Below are 13290 nucleotides of genomic sequence, written 5' to 3' on the forward strand. Positions count from 1 at the left end.
CTAAGTTCTATCAAGTACTGTCTTGATTACATCCCTCCAGTCTGTGAAAGCAATCCTATCCTATTTTATTTTACATTTCCTGAGTAGCAAATAGTATGACTATTCAACTCCAATCAATACATTGATGCTTAATGTTAATGTGTAAAAATTCATTTTATTCATTTTGTTGAGCTTTCCCCTGTTCATGTCTCTTAAGGTCCACATTTCCACTGAAATTCTGTCTTTGTAGCTTTGGATTTTCTTTCCCTGCATTGACCAAATAGACATGCTGAAGCTTTAATTTAGTTATATCATAAGCATTGTAAGGACTATACAACAAAATCCAACAAAATTGATATCATGCAACTTTATCAAAAAGTCTCTGATCACTCAACCCAATACAGCACAACCAATACAAACTCTAAAAAGAATTATACTACTATGCATCAAGAATGTCTCAAAAAACCCCAACAATAACCTATTGAATCAGCATAGCACATAAGCCAACTAAAACTCTTCAAAACATCTTAAGCAAACCAAAAGACCCAACAATCCCAGAAGAAAAAACAGGAGTCATCTACATTCTACAACATAGAATATAAGAACTGCAACAACCACTATGGGAGAACAAATCCATAAACACTAACTGGCAGTCAGAAGACATGATGAAAATTCTTTAATTTCACAACATATGGACAGATTTCAATTGGGAAAATATGACAATCTAGACCAGGCCAAGTCCAAAAATGCTAGGGAATTTCTAGAAGCTTGGCACTCTGACAAATCAGACATCAATAGATACATAGACATTAACATCTATAGACTATGCACACACACAAAACCCTGCCCAAAAAGGAACAAAAAGACTCCAACACCTCTCCACCAGCAATAAGCACCCAGATCAGCAAAGATTAATTCCAAGGCTAACTTCAAATCAACAATCCAATAATCAATACCCCAATCAAGAAACTGCCAAAGAGCTACCAGCCCAACCAAATAATATCTAAGACCACTCCCACCCAAACAGATAGGCAAATCCCCAGAATATAAACTGACAACAAACAGCACTCCTTATTAGCACTGATGATGTTACCTAGTAATAAAATATGTGCAAGAAAACAAGCAAGCTAGCACCAAGGACCCCTCACTGTAAGATTCCAAAAATATCCTCAATCTTTTTCAGGACATCTGAATGCCATCCAACCTGATGGGCCCATTATTTTGCATTTGAACAATAACCTTGTTTATCACTTTATCTCATGTCAATTCATGTGGTATAAGTACACATATGACAGAGATTGAAATTAAAAGGTCAACTCAAGAAGCGGGTGGGAAGTAGAACCTAGAGCCACTATTTTTGCCCAAGGATGTCACAGACTGGCATCAGTCACAATGGTCTATGTCATCATCTTGCAGTAATACAAAAGACCTGGAGTTAGAAAATTACAATTCTTTATATTTTGTTGACATCTATCAGTCAGCAACCTCAGATGTATTGTGAGAGGTTAGGGGTGGTTGGGTTGGTAGCCCATCAGCATTTAGAGGGTTCTAGGTTCCTCGGGATCTTTTATTCTATCCAGAAAACTCAAGAAATATGCTCTCTGTATGTGAACTGATTGAGGGCAACAGAAGAATGGGATGATACCACTCTAATGGCAGAAAGTGAAGAGAAACAAAAGAGCCTCTTGCTATGCAGATGAAGAAGGAGAGTGCAAAAATTGGCTTGAAATTCAACATTAAGAAAACTAAGATCATGGCATCTGGCCTCTCAATCCCTGGGAAATGGATGGGGAAGAAATGGAGGTAGTGACAGATTTTATTTTCCTGGGCTCCAAGATCACCACAGATGGGGCCTGCAGCCAAGAAATTAAAAGACCCTTGTTCCTGGGGAGGAAAGCTATGGCAAATCTAGACAACATACTAAAAAGCAGAGACCGAAAAAAAAAAAGAATTTGAACTATGGTGCTGGAGACTGCAAGGTGATCAAACTGGTCAGTTGATCTCCTAGATGAGATCAACCTTGACTGCTCTTTAGAAAGCCAGATCCTGAAAATGAAACTCAAATACTTTGGCCACCTAATGAGAAGGAAGGACTCACTGGAAAAGAGCCTAATGCTGGGAAAGATTGAGGGCAATAGAAGAAGGAGACAATAGAGAATGAGGTGGCTGGATAGAGTCACTGAAGCAGTCAGTGTGAGCTTAAATGGACTCCAGTGGATGGTAGAGGATAGGAAGGCCTAGAGGAACGTTGTCCATGGGGTCGCAATGGGTCGGACATGACTTTGTGACTAACAACAACAAGGTTATATTAATCTTGCAAGGTTATATTAATCCTATCAAGACCAATGTAAAATTTGTACTTTCCCCTAACCTCTTCAGAAAGATTGGACTTAGAGCCAGCATGTTGAGCTGTCAGGGAAATGGCCAGATTAGTGAGGAATTAGTGGGAATCCAAAACATCGGAGGAGGGGTGGAAATCAGATTGAAAAATGCTGAAGTTAGAGCCCTTCTTACAGTGGAATGGACCTGCCCTCCTTTTGAGGGAGGTGCAACCACAGTCTCTGTGGCACAACTGAATCCACATTTGTGTAAATCAATAAAGTATTGTGTGGATTTTGACAGAGGAACAAAGCACTCTGATGTCTTTAAAGTTAGGCAGCTTGGTTTGGCTGGACTTGACCTGGTCACTTTGCTTCATTCTAAATATTTTATTATGGAACTGACAATGTAAGACAGCAAAGGGAATATGTCACTTTGCAGAGCTACATCCAAGATCTATGTTGCTGAAGTCTCTGTCAAAGCAAAGCACCCCGTGAGGCTTTACATTGCCCTGTTAATAACCTTCACATTAGAAACTTCTAATGTTAAACCCCAATCCCTCCCCCACTTGGGCAATCTTAAAATTAAATTGATTTTAGGGCAATTAATTTTATGAGAACCTGTAACACTCCAGATTACTGAATCACAACATCTGGTTCAGAGTCTTATCTAGATTAGTGTTGGCAGCGGCAGATCCACAATTTCTTCTCAATGAAGATTGAAAAGTGCTTAGTTTGGGATGGATCACGCCATTTAGGAATATTTTCTCTTTTTTTCTTTTTAACTGATGGCAATATTTCTCCCTTTCCCCCTCCCCCATCCATTTTTCACTCAGTTCTCACTCAGTATGATGTCACAGAAATGTTTCCCCAAAAGAAAAGTGTGAAATTCTCCTGGGTGGAATTTAATAATGAGGTGGCCAACAGGGTGGCCTGTATTTCTTTGGAGCCTCTTTTGTCTTGCTGTTGCATCCACCCTGCCTTCCCACACTTCTGTGGGAAGCTTCTGCTCTTGAGAAGTCAGGAGAGATTTTTTTTGTTTCTTTCCCTTAAAATAAAACCTGGAAAAATTACCCACCCCATTTTTTAAATCCAAATATTTATTCACAAATAGATAATTTCAGGAGCTCATTATTACCAGTTTTGTATGCCTTTCGTACAGCTGTTAAAACAAGGGAGTTATATATTTCCCAGCAATTTCTGGTACTATAGTCAATGTGAAAGATGCTAGGAATGCGGCCATTGCTAAAGGACCATGGATTCTTTAGTCCTGCTGTAACATGACAGGATTAACTTGACTGTTTGGGAAGAACAGTGGAATTGGATTAGGCAGGCAGAGTCAAAGTGGATCCCTCCTTGGAGTTCAGGGTTTGGATTGAGCAGGTGCTTCTGAGATGTCCATAATCCCAAAACCAAACAAATACCAGACAACTTTTTGATGAACATGATTTTATTGATTATTTTTAGAAATATATCTGCATAACTCTGAAACCTCAGATTAAATATCAAGGAACAAGATCGCCCAGTTGGCTACAAGAGAGTCAAAGAACATAAATAGTTTTTATGAGGAAATAAATAAAAGATGTTATTTAAATCTTAGGGAAGTCAACTTTTTCACTGCCACGTCTTCCACTGCAAACAACATCTATTCAGGTTGAAGAAAAGTATGTGCATCTTATGAGTCTAGCAATTGGGAAGGGGTGGAGTCAGATCTGGAATGTTGTACTGTTATTATTATTTGCAGCTTGGCAATATTTAGCAACATCTCTGCCATCCAAAGACAGGAGGCACTTTTCCCAATAGAATAAGCCCGAAAGCTTATAGGTGACACTAAAGGAATGGGAAGAGAAGGTTCTTTAAACCAGGCTTAGGCCACCTGTGACTTCCAGATGTTGCTGAACTACAACTCCCAGCATCCAGAGAAGACATGGCCCATGGTAAGAAATGTTTGAAGTTGTAATTCATAACATTTGAAATGCCAAAAAAATAGTATACACCTATTCTAAGTTCTTCATCTTTCCCCAATTTGGTGCCCATTATATGTGTTGAACTACAGTTCCCATCACCAGCATCCAGCATGGCTGATGAAATTATATTCCAACATATGTAGAAGGTGCTCTGAAAAGGAAGGCATTTTACTATATGATTTAATCCCAAAATAGTGTGCTGAACCTGGTACACAAAGACAACGTGTCTTAGGACACAATCCCAACAAGTAAATAATTTAAATTCTCAATAGTTAGGCTCTTGGGCTTCAGAGGCAGATGATCACATCTCTGATTGCAAGAGCTGTAGAGTATTTAGAAGGGGAGATGGATAAGTATATAGTACAGTGACCATTACTGGAACTTAGCTATAAATGCATGGAGTGTTTTGAGCAATTTACATTCCCCAAAGTTGCATAGAGTCAAGGATTGGTATACAGAATAGAGATTGGAAGAATGAAGTAACCATTTTGTGTATGCTGCAGGCCCACTTCGGTCGACCACAGCAGAGCTTTGTCTCATATTAAATCCCAAGAGATTGTATTAATGCCTCCCCCTCCCATATTGAATTATGTTCCTCCCCCTCCCATATTGAAATTTGCACATGCTTTAAATTCAGGAATGATGTCCAGAAGTATCTGGATGTCTCACCACACAGAGATGGTACTGAGCATACTCATATTATTTTTAGGAAGAATTCTCTGGGCTTCTTTCATCCTGCTCGGCTTTCATCAATGATTGCTGCTAATTTAAAGATGGTCATCTTTCCAGATATTTTTTCCATTTAAGCTTCTTTGAATTCCCTCCCTTTATTTCTCTTCCCCCAATTTCTCTCTCTCTCTTATTCACTCTCTCTCTCTCACACACACACACCTTTATATGCCTCAATAAAGTTAGCTGTCTGTACAGATCAGCCACATAAAACACTATGTGTACATCGTGTATATTTCAAGCAATGCTGCAGCACAATAGGAAACCATCCATCATAGACAGCCCCAGAAAGAAATAAAGGGTCAGGATGGCAAAGTATTAAACTGCCCACTCCACCCTGTATTTGGTAGATACCATGATATCAGCAACTTCAGAAAAGGAATTCTGAGAGATGTAATCCCAACACGACTGGAAGGCACCTGATTGGGTAAATCTGTTGTAAAGACAGTGATCTGGTAAGGTTGGATTATTCGACACAAACACCTGGCCATTTTGCTAGAGAGATGCTAATCCTTTGTCCATTAAGGAAGGACAAAGAAGTCTTGAAAAAAAAAGTAGTAGTGCACAGAGCTTGCCTCCCCCTTCAATGTTATAGACAATGCAACCCTCTCTAATCTCTGACTCACTCCTCTCTCAGACTGAGAACTGCTACCATCTGCTCAATTTGAATTCTTCCCTCCCCCTTGGAGCTCTCATCCAAAGCTGGTAGCTTTCAGCCACACCAATTTTGAACCTCTGGTTGGGAAAGCAGCCATGATGGCCATGTCCCTCCCTTCGCTCAGTCCCATTTTGATTCCAGTGCCATCAAAAAGAGAGGGTGGGTGAAGCAAAAATCTCTACTCTTCTGGGCTGAGGTCTCACCAACAGCCTCCATCTAGAAGGAATTCTCCAGCTCCACCTGGTTGGTCTTGCTGCTCCTGGCCCTGGGGACCCGAGGTTTTTTGTTTTTCTGAGGACGAGTGGTCTCCTTGCTGAAATCCTTGAGCTGAGAGCGATTGTGATAGCGAGTGTATCTCTTGCATTTGCAGGAAGTGATGATTCTGGACTTGATAAACTGAATATCCTCACCAGGGCAGGTTAACTGGATACGTTGGAATTGACCTTGCGCCGGGATGCAGCGGTAATCCATGGCACGCTGCCTCCACCATTTCCCCTTGCCAATTGAATTGGGGAGGAGATGAGTTGGCAAGCATTGGCCAGAGCATACAAGCTCCTTAATCGGCTTGGTGCTGCGGCAAGGGCCACTGGTGATGTAGCGGGTGGAATAGACTTCACGGCAGCCAAACTGCAGGGGTTCTATGGAGGAAGAAAAATCACTTATTGCACTAAAGCCTATTGGAGGCCTCTTACAGCAAAGAAGGAAACAATACAACTCACCTGATTATTTATTCAGCACAGAAAATAATTCGAGCACTTTAAAAAAATATCTAGATAAGGAGTTTGGTGCTTCAGGTTGCTAGTGAATGGTTAGAATTTATCTGCAATTTGATGTGGAGCAGATTAGAAATTGATTTATGCTCTCGCAGTCTTGTGACTGGATCTTTGCAGGACCTTGGAGAGCTCTTAAGGAATATAAACATTGCTCCAACAATATGCAAAATAGGAATCCAAACTTTTTGGCAGATTGTTGAAGAGGATTTAGGGCCTGGACTCTAACATGGTGCCAGACTTGCGAATATGCCAACGCATGTGTCAACCAATATGTTTTTTGACACCTTTTAGACTCTTTATCTGATCGTTTTTTTAAAAATGGGAAAGACTACAAAGCAAAGCATTGATCTCAGGCATAAGCTATATTATCAACCATGCTGCTAGCTGCACCTGTACTCTAAAGGCATTTTTAGAATGCAAACTGGGCTGGCAGGTTGGCTGCAGTCCAATCTTTTGATTGACTTCTGCTAAATAAGTGTTTTGTTGTTGTTTTTGGTTGGGCATAGCAATCATTGCAACTGTATTCTGAAAGTGCCCATACGTTTTGATAGTTCCACAGCACCATCTGGCCCCCAAATACTGAAGGAAGTGTCTTTTTCCAGCAAAGGTAAAAAGTCAGCTGAAGCTAGAGTTGTCCTGCTATATGTCTAAAAAAATTCTACTTGTCAGCAGACTGAAATTCAAAACAATCCAACCCTGTTTTGACTCAACACAATGTTAGTTTCTTAAAATTTAAGAATTTTCAGGATGCACAAACCCTTTGGTAACAGTGAAGTGATGGAGCAGATTCTAATTAAGCAAGTTATGTCTGAACATTGACCTCTCAAATCTACCTATGACAGGCCCTTAGCATTTTAATACTATATTTCTCAGAAGTTTTACTGCAACTGTTCTGAGTTTTTTTGATAACCCCATTTGGCAAGTCTGAACTGAAGCTTCGTATACCAGAACATTTTGTTTCCAGCCCTAGTTATTCACTGATAAAAAGAAACCCCTGCAGATGGTGAAAAAAAGAGAAAGACTGCCTCCTGTATACCAAACATTGCAGATATTTGCTCAAACTCATTTTGGGAAAGCTAGCTTTGGCTTTCCTCCTGTGACAAAACTAGGATGCAAAAGACTAATCAGAGACAGATTGGAAAAGGAGAGATGCCAAGTACCTCTGGTTGTTTTGATTGACTGGGCATGCTGGCATGCAAGTTGAAAGAAGCCAACTTGCAATGCCTTTAAAGGACAGCCCAGTCTAAAATACATTCTAGAGCAGTGCTTCTCAATCTTGGCAGCTTGACATGTGTGGACTTCAACTCCCAGAATTCTTTAGCTTGCTATTCTGACTGGGGAATTGAGGTAGTTGAAGTCCAAACATCTCCAAGCGGCCAAGGTTGAGAAATATCATTCTAGATGCCCTTTAGATACCCCTTTAGCCTAGCTTGGGCTCTGCACAAAGTAAAGAACCAAAAGTTTAAATTACCTGGAGGGTAATTTGAACTACTATACGTCCATGTATTTGCCAGAAACTAAATAAATAAAATAAACCTGGAGGATAATGTGGTGGCCTTTCTCACCCACTTATGACTAAATCTAAGAACATATTCTGTATTTCACTGAATTTATCCCTCTATTGTTTTTTTCCTGGCCTTTATTGTTTCTGCAGATTTTATTTAAATGTAAATGCCTTAAGGCAAAAAGTTGACTCAGCCCCTGGCATTGGTATCATGCATAGAAATTTTCCTTAACACATCCTGATTAAATTAATATTAGTATTCTTGTAAGATTTTTTTAAAGAACTAAAATAGAAATGATGGTAATGGTTTTCTTGTTTTGCTTGAGTAGTTTTGAAAATGTGGGGAGCATAAAAAGATGCTTGGGGTGTTTTTTAATCGATTCTCCCCTTTGATACATTTTCATTATAATTGCATCTTCAGAATTGCAGTTAGTTGCATTTAAGGGAAAAAAAACCCTCCTGGATTATTGAACCTGATTTTAGATTGTTCACCCTATATGTATTTTATTTCAACAATGCTTAGAGACTTTAATTATTTCTAGAAGATAGAGAAAGTGACTAAAAGTGGCATTGGTCAACCTAGAGAACTTTCTTTTTTATTTCCTTCTTTTTCCTCCTTTGTGGTTTTCTCTCTGTAATCCATTCTCCCTTTTAACGATCTATTTTTCTATTTTCAATTATAATTAACACAGTTTGAACACAAGATTTTACAAAATTTTGATAAGACCCTGCATCAAATAGCAATAGATTTTTATGGTATCAATGGCTGTAAATAATTCAAACAGATTTTTCTAATAACAGACTAATATTCTAAACTTATAGGGTCCCTTGAAGTTGAAGACAAGTGTCCAAATATATGTGGCAATATTGCAATATAATCACTGCTTTTTATATTTGCGTGTGACGTCGGGATCCAAATATGGAAGGGCAGAATTTACATTAGGGTGCCCGTTATTCATTATTTTAAAATAACCAGGGTTACAAATACCATCTATGTCCAATCTTAGATTTAAATCCAGACACTTATAATGGAAGTAAGTAAGAAAGGAGGGAGGAAGGAAGGAAGGGAGGGAGGGAGGGAGGGAGGAAAGTATTTTGTTTGCTGATCAGTATTGGACTAGTAAGTAAGTAAGTAAGGAGGAGGGGGGGAGGAGGAATCATCCTGATCTGTAAAAAGCAGCGTCCTTGGAGTCTGTAGTTCTCCTGAAAAAGAATGTATTATCATGCCACACCTACCAGCTGAAAACACGGAAAGCAGGTTAGAGAAATTGTTTGAAATGTCTTACCCATCCTTCCCGAAGAAACCTGGGAATTCCTCCGCCCTTGCTGGGCTCGGTTGTTGGTGATTTCGCTCTCGTTGTACGCAAACGCCGCTTGCGCTGGCTGCTCCGCTGCCCCAAAGGTCTTGTCCAGAAAATCCGGGATGAACTCCGCGGCATCGTTTTTAAGCACTTGCCGGCTTCGGCCGGAGGGAAGGTTGACTTGGAGAAAGAAGAGTAGGAGGCCGTAAGAAGCCATCGCTCGGAAGATCGGCATGTCAGCAGGAGGGCAGGTGCGTCCGGCAGTCTTCTGGCTTCTTGAGCTGACGAACCTTATTTCTCTTTTTAAATTCCTCCGAAGAAAGCGGCTAGCCAATGATGGGGAGAGGGAGGATCCAGGAGAAGTGGGCGGGCTCATTTGGGCCAGCCCGTTTGCAGAGACCCAGGAATTCGGGTGACAGAAGGGGGGCGCGGGGAGGGGCGCGTTGAGTGCCTACAATTTTGCTGAACCTCACCGGTTTTATTTGCACCTTTTATAATAGAAAAAGAAGAAAAGTTGGATAAGGGAAAAAAAGTAGAGGTCTTTAGCCATTTCCTAGGCGTCTTTTCCCACGAAGACATGTTTTGAAAAAACATTTCATTTTTTTCCTCTGTTTTCAAACGCATTTCTGACTGATTTGAGGCCTCATCTTTGGCCAAAGTGCCAGTTACAAAATTTCCTTCCTTCTGGTTCAAAAAACCCTATTTCTATGATTATGCCCTACAGAAATTTCATTTGGGTGGAAAGAAGAGGGGATATTACCAAATAATTAAAAACTTTGATTCATTGATTGATTCAGTTAGGTGATTTGATTGTGTCCAACTCAGGGGGGCATACGTAAGATGTCCTCCTGCTTTTCCTACAGCATCCAAGTGAGGTGAGGTGGCTAGGCTAAGAGAGAGAGTGACTGGTCCAAAGTGATCCAACCAGCTTCCATACCTAAGGGAGAATTGAAACTTAGGGTCTTTGGTCCTGCACCTTAACTGTTATACTAAACAGGCTGTTAATGTGAGAGTCCAGTCTGTCTTGTACAGCTTCCTTCCATTCCCCATTGTGATAAAATAAATATTTTCAGAAGCTTCACCATTAAGAAGGCAACAGTGACTGCATGCAAGTTCTTCTTCCCATACAATATGGCTCTGACCTTCCAATTCTGATCCCCTTCTCAAGCTTGTAGCAATCAGCACATTTTGGAGGAAGAGGTTCCATGGGTAATTAGGGACCATGAGGAACATGTTGTTTGTGTCATGAGAACAACATTGCATTCTCTCCTCTTCCTAAGCATAACTTTATCCTGTCTATCTAAGCATGTGTTTTTCTATACCAGTCTTCCATCCCTAACACTACCATGGTGGTTTGGATTTCAAAATCTAACTGATCACAATGGCTGGGGATAATGACTCATATATCCAACAAATCTAAATGGCTTCAGGGACAGATGCACTGTTTTAAGGCAATATTCTAGTGTAGGTAAAATTGAACCCGGGCATTTTCTTGAATCTTTTCTATTATTTCATTTGTTCTCCATGTGTCCCTTTCTACATTGCTTGCATGTATCCATACTTCTTACTTGTAATGTTTAGAGCTTGGCCTTTTTATTTATTGTTCTGAATATAGGTAGCTTCTATCAAATTATACCTGTACTCAATCTGATCATTGTACTTACCAAGATTAATAGATGAAACGTGCTAATTTTTTTTAATTGAACACATTCATATCCTAATATTCTGAAGGACAATTGTTTCTGGGATGATGAGAAAAGGTTATACAATCAGTTTTCTTGCCTTGGAGTAACCTATGGATGCCACAGAAAAAATGGACTTGCCTGGTTAATTGCTTATCTTGTTTAACTAAAGAGATGTTTAACTAAAACTAAAGTGTAGGAGATGTTTAACTCTTGTTTAACTAAAGACAACACTCTATCAAATTCAAACCTAAAACTCACAAGCTTTCTTGAGGAAAAGAAACCACATGATTGACACATTATTCTCCTAGACAGATCATTTTAAACAAAAGAAAAATTGCGAAGTAAACACAGTTTGCATCTTTTCAAATAAATGTCTTTTTTGATTTTCTTCTACTTTTTACTGCTATTTGTTATGAAATATTCCATATTTTGGAAATTTATCCATGGCTCAAACATTTAAATAGCAGTGCATGAGATTACCTGACCATCAGTAGGGTTTGCAGAAGAGCTTATGACCATCTTGATCAGGGTTTGCTTTGATCTGTCAGGCCTAGATTGGCATGTCCTTGAATCAGCTACATAAACAGATAAGGCCTTTTAGGGGTGCAGTAGGGGGCACCCAGATGAAATCCATGCTCTTTATGTCCTCAGCACCCATTTAACTTGTGACTTCGAACTTAACCCTTTCACAGATTGTGTAAAATAGGCTTTTAAAAATTATGAATATATTTTGACTCTGCTATTGAAGACTAAAGATGCATTCTTTAAAAAAGAAGCTGAGATATGCACATTGGTTAGGTGGGATAAGAATGGTAAGTTACCGCGGGAAATGCACCTTCTGTTTTTTCTCATAACAGTTTTTTCCTCTGGAACGAAGCACTATAACATTTTTCTCTAGAAACAACCACAACTGTGGTTTTAGAGCAATGCTGGCTGGGGAATTCTGGGAGTTGAAACTCACACATCTTAAAGTTGCCAACTTTGAAAATCACTGATTTAGAGAGAAAAATGTGAGTGTAGGAAACGCATCTGCTCCCTTCCCTCAAAAACAAAATATATCTTTTCCCTCCCTTATTTGTAGTCTTTTTTCTTGGATCTCTATCATCGAAGTTCAAATTATAAAGTCACTTTCAGATGAGATTCTAAAATAACATTTTATTCCGTTTTTCACTTCTGTGTTCTCAGAGTAATAGGAATTCCAGATTCCCCCCCCCCCTCCTCCTGTTTATTTATGTGAGCTTGTCCTCACCCACCCACACCCACCCCTCATTTTTCTGTTTTCTCTTGGGAATGGGAAGGAATTTGTTCAATTCCAAGCAGGAAATCATCCACTGATACAAAGTATCACCAGCCAGCCTAAACAAACATGTCCTCACCACCGTTTCCGCTCCCTTTTCTGAGTAAGAATTGCAGATTTACAGAGGAATTATGAAGTCTGAACAAGGAAGAAGTGCTTCATTTCTCTCCTTCTCTCTTTTTCTGCAACCCTCCTCTGATGCACATATATGTATTTAGTACACACAAACCAAAAATTTATTTGCCTGGTTAATGATAAGTATTATGTAATGAAGTTAGCCATTGTGAGTTATGATGCATTATGATTTATGACTTGGCTCATGTACATGTGCATACAACTGGAGTTGCAGCAATTCACAGTTAGATAAAAACAGCTACACAGCCAGTCAATCAATTCCTGGTTGCATCAACAACCAAGTATAGTATCAAAATCAAGGGAAGTCATTATTCCTCTCAGCTGCGTTGATCTGACCACAACGGCCATATTGTATCCATATTTTTGGAAAGCCATTGAAAAACTCGAGTGCATCAAATAATAACTCGGATACGAAAGGGCCTAGAAGGAAGAAATTATGAATATTTAGCAAGGAGAAGATTATGAGGAGACATAATGGCTTTCTTCAAGTATTTGAAGGGTTACCCTGTAGAAAAATAGATCTGCTTGGAATTGTTCCAAAAGACAGGACAAGAAATAATCGGACTGAATTACAAAAAAGTAGATTTTGGTGGCCATCTAGAAAAAAATTCCTAGTGGTTAGAGAGCAATGGAACAGAATACATCCAGAAATGGCAAACTCTCTGTCACAGGAGATATATAATGCAATGGGCAGGAACTAGATCAATACTTCCCAAAAATTTTCTTTTGTTAACTGAAAGTACTTGTCAGAAAGTCTTTTTCATCCAATGTAGGTAAAACCTTTTAAATGTCCCTGATGTGAATGGGTTGTGTGTGTGTGTGTGTGTGTGTGTGTGTGTGTATTGTATGATCCCATGATTGTAGATCATGAAAGAGAATTCATCTTCTGTACACAGTACTAATGAAATCGGTCCCATCAACACTGCTAGCAGTCATTAGCTGTA

General features: G+C 39.5%; 1 protein-coding gene across 1 annotated transcript; it reads right to left on the reverse strand.

Annotated features, from left to right (window-relative positions):
- Positions 1 to 3729: 3729 nt before the first annotated feature.
- SOST (sclerostin) lies at positions 3730 to 9711 on the reverse strand. The gene is made up of 2 exons (XM_026710729.2): positions 9215 to 9711; positions 3730 to 6289 (listed from the first exon to the last, which is right to left on the reverse strand). Exons 1-2 carry the CDS (start codon positions 9603 to 9605, stop codon positions 5868 to 5870), a joined length of 813 nt encoding a protein of 270 aa, XP_026566514.1. The 5' UTR covers positions 9606 to 9711; the 3' UTR covers positions 3730 to 5867.
- Positions 9712 to 13290: the final 3579 nt, after the last annotated feature.

This window comes from Pseudonaja textilis, chromosome Z (genome assembly GCF_049901715.1).
Source record: "Pseudonaja textilis isolate UNSWEBS1 chromosome Z, rPseTex1.2, whole genome shotgun sequence".
Taxonomy (NCBI): Eukaryota; Metazoa; Chordata; class Lepidosauria; order Squamata; family Elapidae; genus Pseudonaja; species Pseudonaja textilis.